Source organism: Nannizzia gypsea, genomic scaffold, assembly GCF_000150975.2.
Source record: "Nannizzia gypsea CBS 118893 supercont1.5 genomic scaffold, whole genome shotgun sequence".
In the NCBI taxonomy this organism is placed as follows: Eukaryota; Fungi; Ascomycota; class Eurotiomycetes; order Onygenales; family Arthrodermataceae; genus Nannizzia; species Nannizzia gypsea.
The window spans coordinates 1109672-1126246 of record NW_003345197.1 but is presented as its reverse complement, the minus strand read 5'-3'; the positions used below and the strand labels follow the sequence as shown (position 1 = coordinate 1126246).

At 50.9% G+C, this 16575-nt stretch overlaps 6 protein-coding genes across 6 annotated transcripts; 2 read left to right on the top strand and 4 right to left on the bottom strand.

The window, feature by feature from the left end:
• Positions 1-73: 73 nt before the first annotated feature.
• Positions 74-727, bottom strand: MGYG_06251 (small nuclear ribonucleoprotein SM D3; the record flags this gene model as incomplete). The annotated part of the gene is made up of 4 exons (XM_003171655.1): positions 74-176; positions 260-389; positions 494-554; positions 671-727. The coding sequence occupies 4 exons, from the start codon at positions 725-727 to the stop codon at positions 74-76; spliced, it is 351 nt and encodes a 116-aa protein (XP_003171703.1).
• A 467-nt stretch (positions 728-1194) lies between these two features.
• On the top strand, positions 1195-1887 carry MGYG_06250 (hypothetical protein; the record flags this gene model as incomplete). The annotated part of the gene is made up of 1 exon (XM_003171654.1): positions 1195-1887. One exon carries the CDS (start codon positions 1195-1197, stop codon positions 1885-1887), a length of 693 nt encoding a protein of 230 aa, XP_003171702.1.
• Positions 1888-3025: 1138 nt separating this feature from the next.
• MGYG_06249 (homeobox domain-containing protein) lies at positions 3026-5140 on the bottom strand (the record flags this gene model as incomplete). The annotated part of the gene is made up of 3 exons (XM_003171653.1): positions 3026-4386; positions 4451-4647; positions 4734-5140. The coding sequence occupies 3 exons, from the start codon at positions 5138-5140 to the stop codon at positions 3026-3028; spliced, it is 1965 nt and encodes a 654-aa protein (XP_003171701.1).
• An 820-nt stretch (positions 5141-5960) lies between these two features.
• MGYG_06248 (hypothetical protein) lies at positions 5961-6748 on the top strand (the record flags this gene model as incomplete). Its single annotated transcript, XM_003171652.1, has 3 exons — positions 5961-5998; positions 6242-6262; positions 6439-6748. The coding sequence occupies 3 exons, from the start codon at positions 5961-5963 to the stop codon at positions 6746-6748; spliced, it is 369 nt and encodes a 122-aa protein (XP_003171700.1).
• A 1021-nt stretch (positions 6749-7769) lies between these two features.
• MGYG_06247 (phospholipid-transporting ATPase 1) lies at positions 7770-12772 on the bottom strand (the record flags this gene model as incomplete). The annotated part of the gene is made up of 2 exons (XM_003171651.1): positions 7770-10746; positions 10806-12772. The coding sequence occupies 2 exons, from the start codon at positions 12770-12772 to the stop codon at positions 7770-7772; spliced, it is 4944 nt and encodes a 1647-aa protein (XP_003171699.1).
• Positions 12773-13953: 1181 nt separating this feature from the next.
• On the bottom strand, positions 13954-16376 carry MGYG_06246 (hypothetical protein; the record flags this gene model as incomplete). The annotated part of the gene is made up of 7 exons (XM_003171650.1): positions 13954-14259; positions 14316-14383; positions 14447-14508; positions 14544-15319; positions 15469-15777; positions 16110-16160; positions 16299-16376. The coding sequence occupies 7 exons, from the start codon at positions 16374-16376 to the stop codon at positions 13954-13956; spliced, it is 1650 nt and encodes a 549-aa protein (XP_003171698.1).
• Between the last annotated feature and the right edge of the window lie 199 nt (positions 16377-16575).

Sequence of the window (16575 nt, the reverse complement as noted above, 5' to 3'; positions counted from 1 at the left end):
AACAAACGGGAAGAAAAAATGATCAAATGAATAAAAACGCCAGCCCAATAACTTCATTTCTATCGTTGGACCCTTAGCCTCTTCGCTGGCCTCTTGCCCTGTTAACAGTTGCTCTGCCTCTCGCCAAACCAACACCTCGTCCTCGCTGGCCTCTGGATCGGAACATTGGAGCATTTCTGGGGAGGAAAAGGGACGGGTTAGTCATATATAGTTACAGGTGTAGAATAGGCTGGCGTGGGATGATTGATAGCACTCATACCTTAACATATCGGGAACAATAAAGAATTTGACATGACTTCCGCGGATATACACTTGGTCTAGATGCGATACACGGCCGTCTCGTGCTGTAACAGTGATATCCTTGAGTTGTACGTTCATGTTATCCTCAGCTATAGCAAAATCATCAGCGAGCAAATTCGAGCAGTGTGGAGGGAGCGACAGAAGCGTAAGGAGGATATGGGTCGAATCGCGTTAACGCGGTGATTGCGCGCACCTTCAAGGAGTTTCCCTCTGTAGACATGTCCGGATGTGATCTCGAGAGTAACGACGTGGCCCTGTAATTAGACGACTATCAGCCATTTGATCCCCTCCCGTGAGTGAAAGGTGCAGGTATAAGAACAAAATCGGGTGCAGAAGCAGGTATTTTGCCGTCTCGGGGAGAAAAACAGACCTGTGCCTCATTAAGAAGTTTGATAGGAATGCCGATGGTACTGGTCAATTTACCCATGGTGAGTGATGCTAAGGAGGATCGAGTAAAAAGAAGAGAACAAAACCCCGCGGAGTATAGAGTGCAATCGAAAAACAGCAGTAAAATCAAGCAGAACCGTTAGTCCAAATCAAGGCGCGCGCGTCAAAGGCAGCTTTTGTTCGTTGGTCACTCGATCTTCCTTCCCGCTTGGTTTTGGTGATTTTGATATCGAGAAGAAAAGAAGAAAGTTTGCTTGGTTTGAGCTTCCACGCACGGACCACCATGGGAAGTTATGACTTCACCAGCTTCAGTCGCCTTCACACCAACAACATCAACAAAGACAGCAGCGAGAACAGCAACATATACCCATTTGATACCATTTACACCGAAAAGGGACACTACAAATAGCCAATTGCAAGTCAAACCTCGGCATTAGCAGAAGCAGAAGCAACAATGCCGCTGTTCAACACCAACTTCGCCGGCTTCAACTCACGGCATCAGCGTTCATGCGCAATCCCTCGCTCCTAATACCACACCTTACCATCTCAACATTCCTACAACTACCAGAAGACCTATCCTACCATCTAATTGACTCCGTTGCACCCGAGGCCGCCGGGGCACGACCACCCACCATCCGAGCGCTGGTGATAGACAAAGACAACACCCTAACGCCGCCTCACAAACTCACTTTTCCAACAGCCTACTACGAGAAACTGAAACAGCTACGGACAAGCGAGTCGTCGCCTTTCAACATGCATACGAATCCGGACGGGATACTAATCGTATCCAACACCGCCGGATCAGACCCGCGAAGCAAGCGGTATGAAGACGACGCGAAGAAGCTAGAAGAGTATCTTGGGAAGTTGGATATTAAGGTGTTCAGGGCCCCTGGAGGGGGGTCGGCGGTGAAGAAGCCGATGTCGTATGCGGCTGTGTTGGAGTATTTGAAGAGTCGGGGCGTGGTGGAGAGGGCGGATGAGGTGGTTGTTGTTGGGGATCGGGTGGGAACAGATGTTCTTATGGCTTCGATGATGGGGTCGTGGAGCGTGTGGACGAGAGATGGCGTGACGCAGGATATGAAGGGGAGAGAAGGGCAGAGTTATCGAGGTGTTTTGGCGGGGGTGGAGAGGTATTTGGTGAGAAAGCTGCAGCGGAGCGGAGTCAAAGCTGCGCTGCCGAAGGCGTGGCAGCATCTTTAGGGGTTTGATTTTGGTTGTTTTGTGTTGGAGTTAGAGGGTCTAGACGGTCTGGAGCATGGCGTTTTACGGGGGTGTTTGTTTGTGGGGGTTTACATCGTTAACACTTGTGGTAATGGTATGGATGATGTAACAGTAAAGCTATAAATAATATCATATTTGAAAAACACTTCTGAGAGAATCCGGGAAGGTAAAAAGAAAAGTGGTGTGAGTGAGCCTTGCTAAGTACACGCATCATATTTCCTCAAAGACAAGCATTGATACGATTGAGAAGATACACAAAGCAAGGGTAGAGAGTAATTCGGGTCGGGTCGGTCATGAGACGGGTACGTAACAAGCTTCAAGGATGGGAACGAGAGGTGCAAGGGGGGAGTAAAAAAGACATCTGCTTTTCTTGTTTGTTTTGGTTCATTCCATATTCCTCCCAGTACCAATTGGCAGACGGTTCCTTGCCCGTGCTCATGGTAATTAGAAAGCAAAAGTTAAGAAGGTAAGGGGTTGTTAGGTGAAATAAGTAAAAGATAACATCGGTTGGGCATCATTAATTCCCAGAGAAAATGCAAGAAAAAAAGAGAAGAGAAACGGGAAAGGGAGATGGGTAAAATAAGAAAGAAAAGGAAGCGGAGAAGGTTGCCATGGAAGGGGGGGGTTATATATAAGTGGGTGGTAGAAAGTAGAAAGGGGGTTCATAAAAGTCAATAAGAGTAGAACAAAAAATAAGAAGAGAAGTAAAAAAAAAAGAAAAGAAGTTAAAAAAAAGATTGCACTGCAAAAGGGTGACTGCACTGCAACGTAAGGAATAAAATAAGGTGAGAGGAAAGGGGGTCATCTACAGGCCCGGCCGTAGTCTCAAGAAGTGAATATAAATCCTAAAAAGGAAAAAAAAAGGCGTAAAGATGGCAAGATGATGCCAGATATAGAAGAAGCAAAATGGTTGTAGTGAGTTGGCTAGAAAGTTAAAAAGAACAAAAACCAACTCAACCAAAAGGTGTGTGGTAATGTGATACCATGAGTAGGGCGGTGACCGTCTGGATAGGAGAAGAGGGTTTGATGAAACAGTTTTACCCATGACATCAAAACCTTATTATGCATATCATCCCGTCCTCAGCTTGCTCGCCTTGCGGGATATCCCTGGCTTCTCTCAAGATTCAGCAGCAAGGGTGCTTGGGTCTACTGTGCCGCTGTCAAAGCCCATACCCATCATGCCGTGACCGTGACCGTGGCCGTGTGCCCTTAGACCCTGGAAGGTCATTGCAAAGGACTCGTCCATTTCCATGCCTGGGGAGGTGATGGCGCTGCTACACCCTAGGTTCTGCTTAGCGTATAGATCGCTGAGCATGATGCCGTCATCTACGCCTGTGGTTGTGACGGTTGAGGCGAACATGCTGGTTGGAGACGAGCGTTGGGTGGCAGTCAATGGAGGCGAGTGGCCGTTGGAGGAGGCCGATTGGGTCTGATGTTGTTGGGGAATGCTGTGGGGGTCAGAGTCGATGTCGATGTCGACTGCTGGTGAGGGAGAGAGGAACGGCAAGCTAAATGGAGTTCCCAGGGGTTGAGGGTGGTGGTCTGGCGCGCTGCTGAAGAGCGGGGTGGACACAAAGTCGGTTCCAGGAGTAGAAGCCGCAGCTGCCGTGGTTGCGGATGCAGGATACATGCTGAATGATGGTGGTGGTGGCTGGGTCGCAGATGTATCGACGTGGAGGTCGGGTTCACCCATGTTCAGGGGAAGTTGAAACTGCGAGTGTGCAAGGGGTATGGGAGCGAAGATGTCTGGGTGGTGGTGCTCCTGGTGCTGTGGGGTGCTTGGCTGGAAGGGGTTTGCGGATTGGAAGTGGAAAGCCGGCATGGCGTGTAGGGCAGCAAAGTCAACGGGTCCAGGCACCGATCTGCTGCGCTGGCGTTTGTGGCCTCTGTTGGGGTGTAGACCTCCTACAGACAGGTGGTTGTCTACAGAGAGGCGGTTCTGGGCTCGTGAGAACTGGTTTGGCTGCGAGGCAGGGCGATGGAGAGGCACAAACTGTGGAGAGCCATCCATAAAGGGGGTGTTTGGTGTGAACGGGTAGGCTGGAACATGGCGGTTCTGGAACGTTTCAAGTGAGACAAGCTTGGCCAGCTGGACGCTCAAGACCTTGGGGTGGCCTCCGAGATGGTGAACCAGCGACTTGGTAGCCTGCTGTTCCTCCGTGAAGTCGCCGCACTGGTAGAAGCCGCCTGAGTTGGAGGAGTCCATGTAGAAGTTTGGAGGACGGTTTAGCTCGATGACTAAGCCGCCTGATCGGGGAATAGCACCGTCCAATGGCGGGACAGGGTCACCGGGCTCGAGAACGATGTTCTTGATGCTCGAGAAGGGGTACTCGATCTTGTAGCCGGCAGAGTCGTTGTTTATGTAGTAAGTCATGCATGCCTGGTCGGGAGAGTAGAAGATGACCAGGTCCATGGTGTTTTGGCCCACACGGCGCCAGGTGCCGATGCGGAGAGAGCGGCATGCAAAATGCTGGATCACTATGGATTGTTAGTCAAAGTAGAAAATAGATAGATATATATATATAGAGAGAGATCTACGTACCAACTTTAGACGAGGTGGCGGATTGCATCATGGGCTCGTTCGAAGGATAGCCCCCCGCACGGCCTAGCATGTTTCGCGCATTCGAGCCGGCAGGATCCAGCTGGAGTGCAAGGTATCTTCGCATCGACTCAGGGACGGCATCACAGTCTTCCCCGGTCTCGATGCCCCGTTTGGCAATCATCTTGATCTTAGCACGCCTAACAAATAAACAAAAGTTAGTATATTAGAATTTGGTACCTGGAGAGGCTGAGCCAATCGAATAGCTGAATTAGGTTTAGCGTACCTGTTCTGGAACCAGATCTGCACCGAACGCTCGGTCATGTTGATATCCTCCGCGATCTGCTCTCTGACAGCAGCTGTGGGAGTGGGATTCTTCTTGAACTCCATCTCGAGGGTGACGAGCTGGTCCTGGGTGGCGCGTTGGCGCTTGTGGTTCTTCTGCTGCTGGGTCAGGGTGCTCTTGCGTGGAGGCCTGCGGGAGGCGGGGCGAGCAGCAGCAGGACTATCACCTGCCGTGGCGTTCGCACTGGCCATAGAGGCGGTTGTAGTGACCGTACTTGTAGCAGTGGCGGCTGTAGCGGATGTGGAGGAAGAGGTCTGGGAGGCGGCTGTTGGAGGAGGCGTGGCTAGCGACATGGTATCTGTGGGAGTAGAGATGCCAGCACTCGTCGCAAAGGGAGAATCTGACATGATTGGCATGCTATGGTTGTTCTTCTTCTTGTTGTTGTTCTTGTTGTTGATGCAGTAATCAAACCATGCGTCACCCCTAGGAGGATAAATCGGGAGCCAAACACGGAATAAAAAAGGAGTTGTAGAAGAAGAAGTAGTAGAAAGGAGCTAGAAAACCAAACAAGGACGTCTTCGTCTCGTTGTTTGATGAATGAATGATCGCCGCGAGCCAGTCGACAAGGAGGTTGTTGGTTGAAGCGATGATCGTGAAGTCGTCGTAGGAGCAGAAACTCGAAACGTCAAGTTCGAGATGAAGTAAGAAGGGAAGCCAGAAGGGAAAGATAAAAGAGCGAAAAGGCAGCCCCAAGAGTATCCGGCTGGCGCGCGCAGTGAAAAAGAGTGGGCAAAACCCGCTTCTCTAAGTGAAGTATCCAGACATCGACGAGAAGAATGAGAAGCGTAGGCTGAGGATGAAAAAGGAGCGGATGGCTTTCAGTTGATGTTGTTGTTTTGAGGCGACCGGACTTCTTGTCTCAGACACGTCGAGTCGAGACAGCAGGACGCAGAAAAAAAGGGAGGGAAAAGAAAGACAGTGAATGAATGTAGTAGTCCAAGCTGGTTGATCTGGTCGAAGTAAGATAAAAAGAAAGAAGTGAGATATCTCAAAGTAAAAGAGTGTGGGTGTTGATGTTGTTGTTGTGGTTGTTGGAAAAAGAGTTGCTGGACCAAGGCAGCAGCAGCAGCAGCAGCAGCAGGCTGAAGAGCGAGCGCGAGCTGTAAGAAGACGTAAGTAAGAAAAACGAGCGACGAGCCGTGTAAAGGAGCGGACGGCAAAGAAAGAATGGAAGAAGAAGAAGAAGTAGAAGAAGAAGTGAAGAAGTGAAGACGACGAAAAGACGAAAAGCTGGAGAAGTTGAAGAAGTTGAAGAAGTCGAGGAAGAAGAAGAAGAAAAGAGAAAAGGTCGAAGGTTGCGTTGCTGGTGTGAACGTCGCGAAGAAAAGAAGAAAATAGAAGAATAAGAAAAGAAAAGAGAGAAAAAGGAAAAAAAGGTTGAGGCGTTTCAGGCGAAGCGACAAAAAGTGACTTTGGCTGACGTAGAAAGTTGTAGGAGGAAGAAGTAGACAAGAAGTAGAAGCAGGTGAGTAAGCAGGTTAAAGATAGAAGCAGAAGAGAAGAAGAAGCAGTAAACAGGAGAAGGAGACAGGAAACAGGAGTAAGAACAGGAGTAAGAACAGGAGTAAGTAAGAGAGAGAAGACAGGAGGTGGTCGGAGGTGGTCGGAGGAGAAGGAGTCAGACTGGCCTGACCCTAGAACGTAGACGCCAGACAGACGAGAAACACGACAGACACAGACACAGACAGACAGATGATGCTGCCTCTTCCTCTTCTACTGCTTCTTCTACTGCTTCTGGGAAATGCAAGGAAGACGCCAGGCACAGGGAGGGGTCTGTTTCAGACGCTGCTCCTGACCCGTCGCCCTTGTCGCCCTTGTCCTCCCTCTCTTCCCTCTCTTCCCTAGTTAGGTGCTCTCTTCCTCCGGCGCGGCCAGGATGTCCCCAGGAACACTGCATAAAGCAAGCACACCCTCATCACGCCAGCGACAAGAGCAGCAGCTTCCTCCGAGTGTGACGGTCGGTTAGCTACTCGAGCTGCCTTCGCGACTAGTACGGGGCGCCCTCGTCTACCACCGCCCACGCTAGGCCAGCGCTGATACCGGATAGCTGCCTGATACCGTCCGAAGGGGGCTTAACCTACTCCGTCCGCTCCTCCACATAGGAAGGTGGAAGGCTGAAGTCAAGAAGCTGGAGATGGAGATGCAGATGCGATCACGATGAGATCACGATGGGCTCGCCGCTCGCCTACAGCTTGACCTTGACTAGTTACCTAAGTTACGGAGTACTTGCGTGCTGCCCCGATCAAAGACTACGGAGCCTGCCTGGTGCTAGCGCGAGAGATCCGCTGCAGCTTAACCGGACGTACATAAGACATCTAATTTAATTATAGCTTTGCCCGTCGAGAAAAAGGTCGGGTCACTCGCGAGTCGAGTTCTGGATCTTTGGCTTTTGCTTTGCCCTGCAGCGCGGGTGTCGGCTTGCCCTGCACGAACGCACCTGATCAGCCAGTCCATCGTACATCCCTGCTCCGGAAGAAGAAAAGAGAAGACGACGAAGTGGAAGAAGTGGAAGAAGTGGAAAGATGATGGAAGATGTGTTGATAGAAAGATGGTCAATTTCATGGTGGCGTCTCTTTTACTCCGCCGTCTATGTACTGAAAGCTGAAAGGATTGGTATATACAGAAAGAAATATCATGGAGCCGTCAAAGGAAGAAAAGAAGAACGCCACACAAGCCATAAGAACAGCAAGATGAACATCAAGACGAACATCGATAAGAGAAGAGAACAGCTGAAGGGTCATGGATGGAGACTATCCTGCCCCTGCTGTATCTAACCTGGTATCAACTAAGGTAGCACTGACGAACCTTACTTGACCCGCACGCCCAACGCCGAAACATTCCCTGCCCAAGACGCCCTATTCCCTCCCCCGGGTACAGGTAGGTACGTCAGGAAACAAAATTGAAAATCGTAAACATCGCGTGTTGAAGTGTTTTGGAAAAGAAAAGAGGAATCAATTAAAAAAAATTCATGGGCGGTCACTTGATGTCCTGCCCGCGGCGGATAGAGCCAAATCCCTTAGAGAACAGCTCATGCATGTCCAACGATCGTCGTGCCCTGGCCATGACGCCGGTACCTTCATGTTGATGGTGGTGGTGGTGGTGGTGGTGGTGGTGGTCTTCCTCCTGGGTTCTCCGCTCAATCAGCTCCTGGACATGCATCTCGTGCTCGTGCTCTTGCTCATGCCCTGCTGCGTTTGCACCGTAACCGTCATCATCGTGGTCGTCGTTTCCACCTTTCTCCCCTGAAAGCCGGCCTTCCCATCCCTGCGCCAGCTCCGATGCAGCCGCTTCCTCAAAACGCCTCTTCACCTCTCCATCTTTCTCATATCCCTGGAACAGATCCACGTCCGTAGGCCACAGCGTCTTGCGCACAGTGGCAACAGTAATCTCGAACAGGACCACGACCACCACTACCACTATCAACGTCGTCCACCACAACGCATTCTTGCCAGTCACGTGGATAAAGTTGTTCCGCACGTTGTAGATCTCGTTGTACTTGTACTGCTCGGACAGGATGATGTTCCACAGCCACCAGCCGCCTATCGAGAGCACCAGCGGGATCAGCGTCAGCACCGTGTGGTCGTGGATCTCAAGAAACTGCAGCTTGAGGTTGATCACGATCACGCACGCAGAGTACGTGAGCAGGCCCATCGCGAAGATGCCGCTGTCCGCCGTAAAGATGGCGTCTCCAAACAGCCGCATCATCGTAAAGTAGACCATCATCGACTCGCACGCTGCCACCGTTGCCCAGCCGAGATAGACGGGGATGTTGAAGCCTTCGTTCCGCTGGCCCTTCGTGTACAGCTCTGGTACTGCCAAGAGCGTACTCGCCGCAAGATCCTTCTCAAACGTGCCCAGAAATATCACCGGTAGCGAAGTAAACAGCGTGTTGAACATGCTTAGGCTCCAGGGCTCGTACAAGCTGGTGCCCGTGTACCCGTTCCAGCGCTGGAACAGCGCCTGAGTCAGGTAGAACAGCGTCTCCTTCCAGAAAGTGCCCAGCGTGTACTTGCACACTCGCACATAGTTCCACCGCCCATGGACCAGCAGCAGCTTCAGCAGGAACCGGAACTGGGCAATCGAGTAGTCCGATATCCTGGCTGCCTGCAGCCCTTCCTTGCCCGTGATCCCGATTCCAACGTGCGCTTCCTGGATCATCGCAATGTCGTTCGCCCCATCTCCGATCGCAAGGGTGATCGCGCCGTTGACCCGTTTGCGAATCGATCGAACAAGGAATGCCTTCTGCTTGGGACTCGCCCGGCAGCATATCACTGAGTCTGCACGGATCGCCACGTCGAAGAAGAGCTCGCGCAGCTCCTCCTCCCCTTCAATCACAGATAGCGTCTGCCCGTCCACCACAATTACCGAGTGCGCCACCCCGCCGGTGCTGAGACTCTCGATCGTAGAGGTTATCGTCTGCTTCACCGTCCCCGTCTCATGGTCCAGGATGATCACCGCGGAGTAATCCTTGACCAGTCGGCATGAGTGGCCGATATTAATTGCTGTTTCGCGCTTATCCCCCGTCAGCATCCAGAGTTTGATGTTTGCCCGTCGCAATTTATCGATCGTCTCCGGAACCCCCTTCTGAAGCTTGTCTTCGATCGCCGTGGCCCCGATTAACTCCAGCTGTGTCTCAATCTGCTCTCCCGCCTCGTCTATTTTCTCTTGTCGGTTGACAAGGCTGACCGTGGCTTCCTTGTACACTTGCTTCCACTCGTTATATTCCGACTCCCCCACAAACCGGTACGCATATAGCAGGGTACGCAGCCCCTCAGTCGCAAAATCGTTTAGATGCTGGAAACACCGTTCAAACACCAGCGGCTCGTTGGTCACCAGAGACTCGTCCACCAGGTCTTCCTCCACAGCAGCTCCATCGTCGGTCTGGAATGACACCCGAGGACTTCCTCGGCCACCACCAAGCTGAACAGATGCCCGCGGACTGTAGTTATACGCTTCATGTTCCCCATCTTTGATATCTAAGCCACCGTCCGTCTCACGGTCACGAAGCCACATATCAATACTCTGGCGGATAGACGGTCCCTGTTTGCCCGAAACGCTAGATCGCCGGCCGGCAAAGCTGGGTCGATGGATGCTGAGGCTCTTCCTGCCCCCACGAGACATATGCTCACTGTTCCGGCGAATAATTTCCATGCTCTCCATAGCCTTTCGCTTACTAGCACGGCGCTCGATTTCCTGTACCTTTTCACCGGCCAGGGATGCCTGCTTCAGGAGCTGAGTGATGGTCGAATCTGCACCCTTGGTAAAAACACAGATCCTTCCATCCGGTAAGCGTACAACAACTGACATGCGTTTCCGTGAGCTAGTGAATTCAATGATATCCAGCACTTCGTATGTCTCTTCAATTATATCATCATCATTATCATCGTTGTTGCTGTTGTTGCCTTCTGACCGTCGGATGGTGATGCTGTTCGGCTGCCTATCAGAGACGAGATACCCCAGCTCCTTTGCAGCAGTAACAAGGGCAACCTCGTCCGGCGATGCGGCCTGGAACGTATACTCGCCATCTTGTCCACGCTCCGGTAAACAAGTGTGGCAGAGAGCCATAGCAACAATGAAAAACCGCACCCTCTTCGCAAATAGCGTGTGAGGCTTGTGCATGACATATTGCAGCATCTCTGTAGTCTTGCCACCATGGTAGAATCGGGACTTTTTACTAGGCCTCCAAGTTCCGGATTCACGTGTGGTCGCTTGGGAGACTCCAGAGCGTCTGGATAGCCCCGATGGCCGGCCCTGGCCTGCATCGCCAAATGACTTTGCACGAACAGATTTCTTGCCCTTGCTATGTCTGCGAAGGAGTATTTTCTTCGCCATCTCATCAGCAGCCTCCTGGACTAAATCGGGGTCATGAAGCCAGGCAGTTCCAGCAACACTCATTTTACGGAATCGCATCGAATTGTCAGTCAGAGTGCCGGTTTTATCCGAAAATACATAACTAACACTGTCAGCATGACCTTTGTACAAGCATTGTGGTAAAGGAGAAGATAAATATACCTGATCTGCCCAAGTTCCTCATTGATGGTCGAAGTTCTGGCCTCCAGCGGAGTGTTTGATGCCTCATCATACATGTCGACATCATTCAGTAGGAACATTTGAGCAACCTTGACAATCTCCAAACTCACATAGAGCGAGATTGGAATCATTGTGTTCAGCATGATTAAGAAAGACGTAAATATCGGGCCATAAGAAACATTTGCTTGCTTAAGGTACCAAGACATGCGTTCTGTGCTGCGAGACCAATACTTGTATGCGATTGTGCATGCACCAGCAAGAGCAACAACGAAAATGACAATAACAGCCACAACTCGGTTAACCATGGTTTGAAGAGCTGGGGCTTTGATGCGAGGGTTCTTGGTGGCATTCATACGGATCTTGCATTCTTCTCCGGTGTATATCACCATTCCGATTGCTTCATGGGTATTTCGGAGGATGCTACCACGGTACACCACCTCGGTGTTTGTCAAAGGCGCAGTCTCATCTCCGACAGTGACGTTACCCTCAAACTTGTAGAGGTCAATATTTGGATCCTCGAGAACAAAGTGTGTAGACCGGTTGTTGATAATATCATCCACTGTGCTGAACGCTTTGGCAACTAGAGGACATGGCTTTTTGCTCTTGAGATTTGTCTCGCCATCCAATGCCATGGTTTCGATATAGGCTATCCCATTGGGATCGTCGGCGTGTAGTAGGACAATGTCTGCTGGCACGGCTTGGTCACGTTCGAGTTTTATAATGTCACCAACTTGTATATTGACCCATTTGACGTCCACCCATGGCTGTGGGTTATCTGTGGCCTTTGAGCTTACATCGCCAGCTGCTTTTGGTAATGATTCGTAACACTCATCTTGCGCTTCCGGAGACGGACGTAGTACAGATGCAATTCGATTATTCTCCTCCTTGTCAAGTCTGTATCGGCGGAAGTCATCGTATCCTTCCTTACCAATGGAGATCCCCACAAAGATGATCAATGGTACAAACGTGGTGAATGTACCAGTGGTACTCAATCCGGGTATCATTTGTAGAATGGCAACACATAGAAAGTAAAAGTTTGCAAGTTTCGAGAACTGCGCGATTAATTGGCGGGGAAGGAAACTCCATAGACTGTATCGACTTGAGCGGATCGTATTTGATATGTAGTGCTTGCCAGTACGTTCGTCGGTCCGAGGTTTAGTGTTATGAGCATCAAGGTCAACATGTCGTCCATCTGCACTTGGAGGGATATCTTTGATACGCAGGACATGTGTTTTGAATAGAGAGAGCAGAAAAACGAGCCAGCTGTTTATCGTATGGGTAAGAGAAATTTTCTTTACCGGCCTTGTTGTCAGAAAGGCGGTCGTAGACTTCAAAAATTCCGATTGCCGGGCTAAAGTAGGATAGTCTCCCTTTTCCGTGGTGGCCTCTTGGGACATATCACTGCCAATAGTCTTCTCGCTCTGTCCGCTTGTAGAAGCTCCATTCTGCTCTAAATCGGGTTCTTCCGGCTGCGTTGGTACAAGGTTCCGGTTGAAGAGAGCTCGACGAAGGGAATACCCTCTGTTACGTCCAGCAGGAGGCACCTTAAGGGAAGCCGGCGTAGTGCTAGTAGGTGTTGCTGTTATTGTTGTTGTTGAAGAGGTATCATCGGAGTCTGGCTTAGCAGCCCTCAAGGTCGACGCTGTCTGCTCGGCTCGGTCAATGTCGGTCGAAAACCGTACTCGATGGATAGAGTGTCTCCGCTGGTCAATATCAGGCGTATGTTGTGAGCCCTCCTCCCCCTGCTTCTGCTGCTGCTGCTGCTGCTGCTGTCCACCGATATGATGCCGAGCTATGCTTTCGTATTCCACCGTAGTCTCATTTCCTTCGTCCGCGGACACCGGTTCTTCGTCCATAGTCGATTGTCGTAGTGGAGACCGGGGTGTCTGGCGCAATGAGGAACTGGACGACGTTCTCGACCCGAGACTGTTGTTGCTTTCCCCGGCCATGTTGATCTTTCCACCTCGCTCCCCCTGGTGTTATTTATATGTGAACGCTCCGCTTTCAACAAGTCCGGTGGCTTCGAGGATTGACGGTCACGCTCTTTGTTGTATATATCTTATGATGACTCGGGCCTAGGTTTCACGGATGCCACTGCCCGTCCCTCATCCTTATAATCCTCTATGAAAAAAACGATCGAAGGTGTCCAAAAGAGGAGCGATCCAGCGCTCCCACAGCAGGCCGAGAGAACACAGCCTCAACCGGACGACGAGAGGGAAGTGAAATTAGACGATGTAAAAAAAAAACAAAGTAAGGAAAGATTAAAGAGGCGTCAGAGGACTGAAAAAAAAAAAAAACTCGAATCACTTGGTAAAACGCTATGTGCTGGGCTCGTCCTATGGTGTGGTAGGACGCCCCTCCATCTGCCGGAGGCGTTTCTTTCTCAAGCAGTCACAAATCGCGAGATTGGCGTAGCAGGAGTCCGCCACAACTGCTTTGCACGTCTCGAACGTCGCAAACGTAGGATTTCGAATCTATCGTCAGAGTCCGCGCCGGCCGTCCTCGTCTTCGTCTCCGTCGACGTCTCGTCTGTCGCTTTCTTCATATCTTCCATCCTTTTCAGACAAAAACGCAGGAAGGGCGAGAAAAGCGACTGACGTAACCAGCGAATTGCGTGTCCCGAACCTCGGCTGAGTCATCAAGGACAGGCACATGACGTGCACATGACAGGGGAGCGAAGTGGGGCCTTCCGCTATGACAGCCAATGATAATATGCGAATGGCCCTCGGCGCATAACTAGCGCGAGAACGGGAAGTTTGGCGCCACATGCGTATATGAGTGGGTGAGCGCGCTTGATTCCCAAAAGCGGGCGGGAGAAGCCACACTTTTATTTACAAGGTACATAGTACGGAGGACAATGAGCTGGATAAAAGGATAAAAAGAGCATTCTGTTTGCATGGTTGGTCTTTTTAGTCATACATTTCCCTTCTTCCTTTCCCCCGGATGTGCAGACTGGATGGGTTTGCTTTCTGTGTATGCGACAGTATAGAAAAGAAAAAGTCCAAAGTACATTCATTATAGGGACGGTGGGGACAAAAAATCAATAAGGGCCACAGGCCGTATTAAGAGATATAATCGGCAACTAAAGACCTTCAGTTGAAGAGAGGGAACACACGACTGCGATCTCTCTCTAGTAACGGCCGCCGGGTGGTGGTGCGCCATATCCTCCCTGTGGAGGATAGCCTGGTCCGCCCTGGGGAGGGCCAGATGGAGGGCGTCCGTAGCCACCTTGCTGTGGTGGTTGTCCATAACCGCCTTGTGGTGGCGGCTGGTTATAACCACCACCGGGATATCCACCCTGCGGGGGAGGCTGCTGGCCGTATCCACCGTACTGGCCTGGTGGGGGTGCTCCTGGTCCTCCTCCGGGAGCTCGCTGGGTCTTCTCATCCTTGGTGTCGTAGGAGGAGTCAATAGCACCAAGCATCATCTTAGCAAGCTATAGGGGGAGTAGTTAGTATTAAGCACATCATGAGACAAGTAAATATAACGTACCCAGAGCTCAGGGGTCAAGTCGACTGGTGGGTTGGCGCGAGACATTTCGTCCTGTTCAACCTCGAAGTCTAGGAAACTATTAGTACAGGTTTCGAGGCGGGGGTTACTAGATATAAGAAGCCAATACATACTAGAAGTACAGTCGACGAGCTCGCCAATACCAGGTTCTTCGTCAAGCTTAGACAGGAACTCTCTGGCTTTCAAGTCATTGCCGACTTGGGCATATACTGGAAGGAGACTGCTCCACGGCCATATCTTGGGTTAGACTGGAGTTCCTGGGTAGCACTGCGGATGGCATCGAACACAGCGCCCTGGGCTTCTCCAGCGGGCTGACCGTCCGTGATAGTAATGATCAAGACCGGCTTTCTGAGTTGACCGCCTCTAGCAGGAGCCAGGACGAGGGGTTCCAGGACTTTGTTCTTCAAGCTGGTTCCCATGGGGGTAAGGCCCTTGAATTGCATGCGCTGCATAAGAGCTTCGACTTGCCCTTCGTTTCGGATGTTGTTACCCTGTTCGTTGGAGTTCATGAAGCGAACCTGGATACCATCATCGTCGAACAAAGAAGTGGCGAATGTGACACGAGAGAGGATAAGCTTGAGGTCCTTGATACGTTCGCCGTTCTCTTCAAACTGCATGGAGCCGCTGTCATCGATGTAGAGAATAATGTCGAAGAGAGCAAGCTTGACGATATCTTGGCCAACCTCACGAGGGACTCGCCATGTGGCACAGAGCTGGTCAACCTGGCCGCTGATCTTGCTCACTATCTGGTCGAGAATAGGCGAGTTTGGTGGGTACATTCCCTGGAGCTGCTTCTCGTTGATGCAGCTTTGAAGAACCTGCTTGTAGGCTGCTTGTTGCTGTGGGTTTGGAGGGGCATTAAACTGCTGGCCTCCTTGTGGTCCTGGAGGATAACCAGGTGCGCCGCCCTGAGGAGGGTAACCGGGGCCTCCTTGGGGAGGGTAGCCAGGCTGACCTTGGCGGAATTGACCTGGCGGTCCTTGTCCCTAAAGAAAAGAAGGATGGTTAAGGTAAAGAACATACTGAAGAAGACTAACAAAGGAAAAAGAGAGAGTAGAAATAGAAACGCAAGCACTTTGAAAAAAAAAAAAAACTGTATGAAGAAAAAATGCGCTAGAAGAGAAAAGAAACGAACGTATTGAGACTGGTTAGGAGGGTATTGCTGCCCGTAAGCTGGTTGCTGCGGTGGTGCTCCATAAGGTTGTTGTTGTCCATAAGGCTGCTGCTGTCCATAAGGTTGCTGTTGTCCATATGGTGGTTGTTGCTGTCCATATCCAGGCTGCTGGCCATAAGGCGACTGCGGCTGACCATAGGCAGGCTGCTGGCTGTAAGCATTTTGTTGTTGATGAGGCTGGGGAGATTGTTGCTGATTCCTATAGTAAGGATTTGGTGTTCCACTCTGCGGCGGAGGCGTGGCACTCCAAGGAGGAGCTGAGGCTGAGAACTGGCCTGAGAGCATCTTCGCGTTAGGCACGGTTATGGGAGTTCGGATTGATTTGCTATGGTCATGAACCAGGCCCAGCAAAGGATTTTCATTTTGCAGCCGGTTCGCGATCAAAAGCATAGCAGTTATAGAGATATTGTTACTTGGTCCGAGAGACAAGCCAAAGTTATGACGTCACAAGTAACAAAACTGAACAGAAACCGAAAGAAGCAAAATGACAACATAACTCGAAACAGATGCAGAGAGCACTGAAATGGCGATAGAAAGAGGATATCAAAGCAGCTTTATCCGAAAGAAGAGAACAGGAGCTGCGTCAAACGGGGGCCGCTTACTTGGGGTGGTGGAGGGCCGCCAGGATAGGCCTGGTACTGTTGCTGTCCAGGCTGTCAAACAGAAAAAAAAACAGTCAGCGCTACTCTTCGCAGACCAAGGAGAAGTGAAAGAGGTGAGATATAGCTCTGTATTCTTTGCTATTCTCATCCTTCTTCCCAGGGTGTAAAATAGATAATGCATGAACATACGTATGCTGGACCGCCGCCGCCTGGAGGTGGAGGACCGCCAGGATAGGAGGAGGGCGCGCCTTGGTTGGCAGCAGCCATTTTTGAGGCAAGCTACAAGAGACAGGCAAGTAAGCCGCTGTGTCAGTAGAGAATCATAAAGTGAATGGTTTAATATGGATGGGAGGATGGGCTGGTTGGTTTGATGCTGGTGAACGCTGGAGCCTTGGAGGGGTCGCATAACGATCTATGGCGGGGCATCAAGTAGCGCAAAAGCGAAAGGCGGCTTTTCGGAGCTTGA